Below are 8009 nucleotides of genomic sequence, written 5' to 3'. Positions count from 1 at the left end.
GTTGAAGAATTTGCCATCGGTGTCGTAGCTTACCTTGAGGCCATGTTCATCCTCAGTGAAGGTGTTTGATAATATGGCTGAAAACATCATGCTAAAAAGTATGGGAACAAGGATACACCCTTGTTTTACTCCATTGGTGGCTGGGAAATCTCAAGAGTATTATCTACCATCCAGAACCTGGACATGCATGCCATCATAAAATTGATGTACAATAGCTTTCTGGCAGTAAAGATCTCCCCGCGCCAACATGCCTCTCGCCAAAGACCTCCTGCACCCCTCTCCCAAGGAGGAGAAGCGGAAGCACAAGAAGAAAAGCCTCGTGCAGAGCCCCAATTCCTATTTCATGGACGTAAAGTGCCCCGGGTGCTATAAAATCACCATGGTCTTCAGCTACGCACAGACAGTGGTTCTCTGTGTTGGATGCTCCACTGTGCTCTGTCAGTCCACTGGAGGAAAGGCAAGACTTACAGAAGGATGCTCCTTCAGACGGAAGCAGCACTAATAACTGAATCAAGATGAATGAGGAACTGTAAAAAATAAAAGAAATTTGATAGAAAAAAAATTGATGTATAATACTGATGAACTTCTCCAGGCAACTAAATTTTGACATTATTTTCCATAAATCCTCATGGCTAATGGCATCAAAGGCCTTGTATCCAAACCTCTACTCTTTTCCTGGCATTTTTCCTGGAAACACCGTATCGAAAGTTCCTTGACCCTTTCTGAAGCTACACTGGCTCTCAGGGAGGGGGCCATCTTCCAGGTGAAGAATCAATTTATTGAGACATTGGCAAGAATCTTATCAGCAATGACTAAAAAAGAGAAATACTCCCGTGATTATTACAAGATAATCTATTCCCTTTACCTTTATAGAGATGGACTATGGAGGCATCATTGAATTCTTGAGGCATAACTTCTTCATGCCATATAACCTGGAAGAATTTCAGTCAGTTTTTGGATGAGCAATGGACCCCCCAACTTGTGTATCTCAGTTGGAATAGAATCAGGACCTTTTGCTACTTGAAAGGAGCCTAATGGCATTAAAAACCTCTTCTTCAATTTGAACTTCAACTAGGGATTGATTGACTTCAACTTGAGGTAAATGGTCAATGGCTTCTGCATTGCTTGATGATCTGTTAAGAATGCTATGGAAGTGTTCTGCTTGTCTCTCCAGGATTATGTCCCTATCATTAATTAGCACTGGTTGAAATGCACCATAGGTCTTTGGTCCATAAATAGCCTTCAGGGCATCATAAAAGCACTTTGGTTTTTACTATCTGCATAAAATTGAATTTTATTTGCCTTCTTACTGAGCCAAAAGTCCTGCATCTCTCTAAGCTTTGCTTGAACTTTTCTTTTGATGGAATTAAATATTGCCTTTCTTAGAAATGGATGAACTATCCTGCTGATAAACTCTGTAGAGTCCTCATTTTTCATTTAACAGCTTCTGTATTTCCCCATCATTTCACTAGTCTTGGTGTTTGTTGGCTCAGATGAGTAAATGCAGTGCTGTGTACACCAGAACTCTGAAAGTTGACCACTCTTTTTCTATTCCACTGTTACCAATTGTGTATTATTTCAGTTTTCCCTCCAAATTAGCAACAACCAGTTACCACTCAGAGAGACACTCTAATCTCTTGACATTAATTCTTCTAGTATTCATTTTGCCTTGGGGCTGCCACTTCAGTTGAATGTGAACATTTTTCTTAGAAAGAATGAATCTGTAATCAGTCCAGCACTCTTTGTGCACATTGCTTTTGTCACTCACACATCCTGTCCATCTCTTCTTATAATCACATAGTCTAATAGAAGCCAGTGTTTGCTATGAGGGTGCATCCAGGAAGTTTTATTGTGTTTATGTAAATAGAAGATAGTGTTTGTGAGAAGGTCATGAGATGCCCAAGTCTTCCACAGAAGGTGACCATTGCTATTGCTGTTTACAACTCCGTTCCTCCCAAGGACTCACTGCCACATCAAATAATCTGAGCCTACCCAGAATCATAAGCTTGCCCTCTATTGGCACACAAATGATAAGGGTCTCCAGGTCTTCATAAAAGTTTTCTTTAACTTCATCAGCATTTGTCATGTTGGGAGCATAGACACTGATGAGGGTAGTATTATGTTTTCCTGGAAGTGGCAATCTCATGGTCATGAGCTGACATTCATTACTCTTGGTAGGTATTCAAGAAAGTTGACTAGATTAGTTTTGATTGTAAAACTTACTCCAGCTTCACTGCCCTCCCTTTCACTACTGCCACTCCAAAAAACCATGTATCCTGACTTCAGTAAGCTAGCCTTCATTTGCCAGCACCATACCTGCTGAGTTGTCTCACAAGTGCTGTTCATCTTTCAGGTCTGTTGGATCTTTGTGTTGTCTTTGAGTGTGCACATATTCCATGCACTGATAGTGAGTAGAATCTTTGAAGAAGTTTTTGTAGATTTTTTTGTGTCTTGACCATACTGTGGAATTCCCTCCTGCTGTGATAATCAGGCCAGGGTTAGGTAAGCAGATGATTTTTAGGGCACCTTTTCTAGCCCCTTCCTTGCATCAGAAGGTGAGCAGTGCTATCTTTGAAAGGGCTGCTCAGTTACCCAAAGGGTTGCCAAAACCCACTGCTGCTTTCAGTGGGGAAACAGCCCTATGACCTGGGCTGCCTGAGTGCAGAGTTGTGACTATAAGCTCCCAATGTATCTGCACCTGCTGCATCATCACTTGCCTGTCATCACAGGACTTCTTATCAATGGTCATCAAGTAATTAGATGGATGCAATTCTCCCTTCCAATCTCCCTAGAAGATATTCAAGAATTTATTCTAGAACTTTAGATGTCAATCATCCTGAGTTATGTCTTGTGTGAGTAAATTGAATTTAAGTGAGGAGGAGCTACATGAAGTCAACACCTCACTCTGTCTTCCAAAGTCATCATGATCCAGCATAGTAAGACAGTCAAGACAACTGGTGATGACTCTAGATGATGACCTTGATGTCTCACCAAGCTCCAAGCATTCCACAGCTCTTGCTTCAGTTGGCTTTGTGGCTGTTGGAACAAAGCATTCTGCCCATTCCAGCAGTGGAAGATTTCACATATTTTGGTTAGACATCCCCCACTATTCACTGTTGAGTTTGAGACTCCCTCAGTTACCCTCTACCTGGTTTAGCTGACCTTCTGAAACCATTTACTGGGGTGTGGTCACTGTGCTTGCTACAGTTTCTTGGAGCCACAGGTGAGAGTTAGGTGGCTCAAGTGGACATCAAAGGTGGAAAGTGGTCCTGAAGAGGGTTCAATAACCCTCACAACCAAGGTTCTAGTCTTCTTTGAACATACACTCCTGGGGACATTTTATATATATACGTATATATATATATATATATATATATATATATACGTATATATGTATATATGTATATACGTATATATGTAAATATATATATGTAAATATATATATATATATATGAATTGGACATATATATGTCTTTGTACAGAGAATTATAATAGTATATATGTCTTTGAACAAAGAGTTTAAGCAGGCTGGCATCTGAGAAAACAATTGGAGGAGGAGAAGCAGTGGGGCACAGGATCCACAGTTCATCCTCAGGATTCAAGTCACATGTAGATTTTAAGGCATTTCCTCTTTTAAGGAACTTAAGGGTTTTATTCAGCTTTAACCATTCTTAAGAACTCATGTGGTGTTTTGAAACTCAAAGATCTTATAAATACTTAAGAATGTAAAAGATTCTTATAACTGATCTCCCACCTCTAAAATTGTTATTCTCATGTAAAAATGCCAATAATAATAATAATATTAAAGCTATCATAGGAGCAAAACTTGAGACTTAACAAAGGACTTTTCTTCTCCCTGCCTCTGTCTCTTCCTCCCTCCATTTCCCCTTTCAGGGAGACTTTTACAAGCAAAAACTGGGAGGAGACCATTCTCAGCTTAGCCAGCTGGAAGAATTGGCAGAGATAACATCAGGAACATGGGCAGAGTTGTACTGTACATGTTAAACAGCTGTGTTTATGTTTCTCCAGCTCACTCAATGAATGGCACTAGAGTCTCAACCAAAGGACTCCTGGGAAAGCTGCCTTCCACATTTTTCTCTTCAGTTTTTATTGATTGATTTATGTTTAAATGCAAGTTAGAATGCTGATGACTGTGGCTGAATTGGTTATCTATGCTAATGGAAAGAGAACCCTGGGGAATCTCACTTTATTTTTAGCTCTCAACCTCCCACCCTCAATGAGAGATCTTCATATCAATGGTCATCAAGTAATTAGATGGATGCAATTCTCCCTTCCAATCTCCCTAGAAGATATTCAAGAATTTATTCTAGAACTTTAGGTATCAATCATCGTGATAGTGCCTTCTAGCTGAGGATTCAAGTAGGTCAGTATAGAGGGATTCCAATCCAATCCAATCCAATTCAAGAAGTATTTATAATTGTCTTTTGTGAAGGGCATTGAACTAGATACTAGAAGCACAAAAACAAAAGACCGTCTTTGCCTTCATGGACTTTACAAAAGCTAAGTTCAAATCCTACCTTAGACATTTCCCATCTATGTGACCTTAAGCAACTTCACCTCTCAGCCTCAGTTTCTTCTTCTAGGAAATGGAGAAAATAATAGAGGGAATTAAAAAAAGATAATATATGTGAAGCCCTTTGTGAAACTTAAAGTGCTTTCTAAATGATAGCTACTGTTCTACTGAATTTTATTTTGAGGTCATTTTCCTACAACAGGCAATGGGGTCCAGTGAGTAATAACTTTGCCCAGGAGACAGGGTTTAGGTAATTTGGCAGGATGAGATTAGTTGGGTTGAGTGTTATTGGTCAAGCAGAAAATTGGCACACACCTGTGCCTGAGGACTTTGACCAATTGTTTCCTCACAGATTATCTAACATAATCTCTCATCTTTCAGTCCCAGACTTGGAAATCTGAAAACCCAAATTTCCTTTTCCCCAGAAATTTCTTCTATTTTGTCCTGAATCTCTGGATTAGAGTCTGAGACCGACATTGGCTCCTGACACATTGAAGCTTTCAGTTCAGGCTCAACCATTTTCCTTCCTTCCCCATTCTCAGATGACAGAGGGGATCAAAAATTATGAACCCTTCCAAAGCACATGCTCTCCCTAATCCTGCCTTCAGCTCTTCCCAGAGGTCAGATTTTAGGGCTGAGATTCTTAGTTTTCAAGGGGTTCCATGAACTTTATTTTTAACTCACCTCTAACTGAAAATGAGCATTTCCTTCACTTTTAAATAAAGGCACCAAATCACAATAGTTCTACCAGACTATGAAAGCAGTCCATTACATAACTACAAAGATTAAGAAACTCTGCTATAGAGAGTAGCATGATCTTGTTGCACTCCCAGAAAACCCTCATCATTTGCTGTGAAACTGAATTCCTACACCAACACTCTGCAGAAGCAGCTTTTTGTGACAAGCTATCCAATTTAGTCATACAGTGGATAAAATGTTGAAATTTGAATCAGAAAGTCCTGCATTTTTCAGATAACTTGTTTCATCATGGACAAGTCACTTATCTTAGCCTCAGTTTCCTTATTTGTAACATGAGGAAAATAATACTACTACTTTGGGAACCATGGAATTTATCACAAGATCTACATTTCTTGTCCTCATTTCTTGAGAAATTGGAGCTAGAATTTACTTTGTCTCTTTTCAACACAATTGAAAGAAAGCTGGATAAGGTAAGGGGGACAAGGACAGTAACTAGGTTGTGCCATGGCAATCCAGTGGCAAGTTTTTTTTTTTGTTGTTAGGTTTTTGCAAGGCAAATGGGGTTAAGTGGCTTGCCCAAGGCCACACAGCTAGGTAATTATTAAGTGTCTGAGACCAGATTTGAACCCAGGTACTCCTGACTCCAAGGCCCGTGCTTTATCCACTGCGCCACCTAGCTACCCCCCAGTGGCAAGTTTTATAAGGCTGGCTCCTCAGGATTGTCCACATACATGCATCAGAATTTTGGTGACCCTCTCTCAGACATGAAGACAACTGATATATTTGGTTCAGAGGAATCCGTCCCTGAGAAAGGAGAAACTACTTGTACTGTTACTACTATTTCTAACCCTTGAACCCATCTGATGATAAATATATTCAGAAGGCTGACATCTTCTAGGTATGATTTCCTGTCCCTAGTGGACAGGGAGACAGATGAACATTGATCTCTAAGAGAGTACTTTAAGACAGAGTCCATTAGATTAGGTGGGCTATCAACTATAATTCCTTTCATCTATGGACATTTACCTTTGTTTTTTTTTTCATTTACCTTTGTTTTAACAGTCTCTATCAGGCATACCCTGATCCAGTCTGATTCTAGATCCAAACCAAGGAAGGATGAATTTCTAGGAAAGGAGACCTTATTCATAACGTTCATCTCTAGTACTTGGTGTGGAGGAAAGGATATAGACTAAAGGAAAAGCTGGGGACCTGGGATCAGTCTCACTACCTTTGTGGTCCCAGAAGTGATAAAAGCCTTTTATCTAGTCAAATAGGCAAGGACACAGGAAAAACCTTTTAGGGAACAATGGTATCTACAACCCCTAAGAAATTCCATGGGGGAGGGGTAATTAAAACCCACTTGAATTCCCATCATTTCTGAGATTCTACACCCAGGTCAGCTGTCACTCTTCCTCATCACCTTCCTCCACCTTTCCCTCTCCTCTGCTATTAGACATAAATTTAAGTTTGTGATGCCTAATCATTGCTTAACTATACTAGCTCTTAACCACTGAAAGTGTCTATCACATATTTAACTTTAGCGATAGGGTGCATTCAGAAGAAAGAGCCCTGGATCTTGGCTCTAACTAGCTGTGTGATATTGGGCAAGTTAATTCACTTCTCTTTAAAATGAGTGGGGTTGGATTAGGTGAGTTCCTTTCTCAAATTTTATTACTCCAACATAGGACATTCCAAAGAAGAGTGAGGCCAGAGGTGAAAGCTTGGGGACAATCCAATTTCTGTTCCCCAGAGCCAATCTAGATACAGTGTCTTTGTCCTGCTGCAATGTTTTTTCTTAAAGAGGACAGAGTTCAGGTTGTTTATTTTGGATTTGTTCTACAGTATTTATGGAGGTTTCTAGGAAAAGGGCATAAATACATTGCCATATTCCTTTCTCCTACATTAGAGTAGGTGTTGTAGTGTGTGTGGGGGGTTGGGGGGATGAATGTGTACTAAATTAAATAAGCAATACTTTTTTGTTTTAAGACTGTTTTTATGCTTTGTGTTTTTAAAAATGTTTACAGCCACAATCTTATTTGAGATATGTAGCACAGTGATAGTACTGGCCTTGGAGTTAGGAAGAACAAGTTCAAATGTAGCCAACTAGTTATTTGATCCAGGGTAAAATATTTAACCTTGGTGCCCCTCTTTTTTCAGTTATAAAATGAATGCAATAATAGCACCTACCTTGCAGGTTGTTGTAAGGATTAAATGAGATAATATTTGTAAAGAGCTTTGCAAAATATAAAGCATTATAGAAATACTGACTACTAATAATTATTACTTGAACCTCATAACAATACTACGAGGTAGGAATAAAACTCACATTTAAAGCAATCTGAGGCTCAAAGAGATCTGGTGATTCCTCATGTTCCACAGTTGGAACTCAAATATGAGTTTTATAAAGGTTTGAAGTTAAAGCTACTGTTTCGTATTGTTTTTCCTTTAGAATAACAGATCTTTTCAGGTCTTACTCCTAAATCTCCTGACTTTTTATATCATTCCATAGAAACTTCTCCACCCTGGAAGCTCACTCAACCCTGGAACTTCCATATATTCTAAGTATCTCTGATTGATTGGTTCATTCCAGAACTGCCATCTTTAGGAAGATGCCCAGGCCAGCCATGTCTTCATTTTCCAAACTGCACTTCAGAATCACTGACATTCTCTACCATGCCTCAGATCAGACATCTTCATCTCTTCTTTTCTCATCTTCCTTTTATGTGCTGTTTTCCCCCATTAGAAAGTACACTCCTTGAGTTCAGAGCTTACTGCT

The 8009-nt window shown here is 39.4% G+C and overlaps 1 protein-coding gene across 1 annotated transcript; it reads left to right on the top strand.

Moving 5' to 3' along the window:
• Positions 1 to 232: 232 nt before the first annotated feature.
• Positions 233 to 541, top strand: LOC141513920 (small ribosomal subunit protein eS27-like). The gene has a single exon (XM_074224233.1). The coding sequence runs from the start codon at positions 248 to 250 to the stop codon at positions 500 to 502; it is 255 nt and encodes an 84-aa protein (XP_074080334.1). The 5' UTR covers positions 233 to 247; the 3' UTR covers positions 503 to 541.
• The last annotated feature ends 7468 nt before the right edge of the window (positions 542 to 8009 follow it).

Source organism: Macrotis lagotis, chromosome 1 (genome assembly GCF_037893015.1).
Source record: "Macrotis lagotis isolate mMagLag1 chromosome 1, bilby.v1.9.chrom.fasta, whole genome shotgun sequence".
Taxonomy (NCBI): Eukaryota; Metazoa; Chordata; class Mammalia; order Peramelemorphia; family Peramelidae; genus Macrotis; species Macrotis lagotis.
The sequence above is the reverse complement of the archived record's forward strand: the minus strand, read 5'-3'. Positions and strand labels throughout refer to the sequence as shown.

Bases quoted from the DNA above. Each gene is read 5' to 3' on its own strand.
- LOC141513920 (XM_074224233.1), top strand. From the start codon at position 248: ATGCCTCTCGCCAAAGACCTCCTGCACCCCTCTCCCAAGGAGGAGAAG.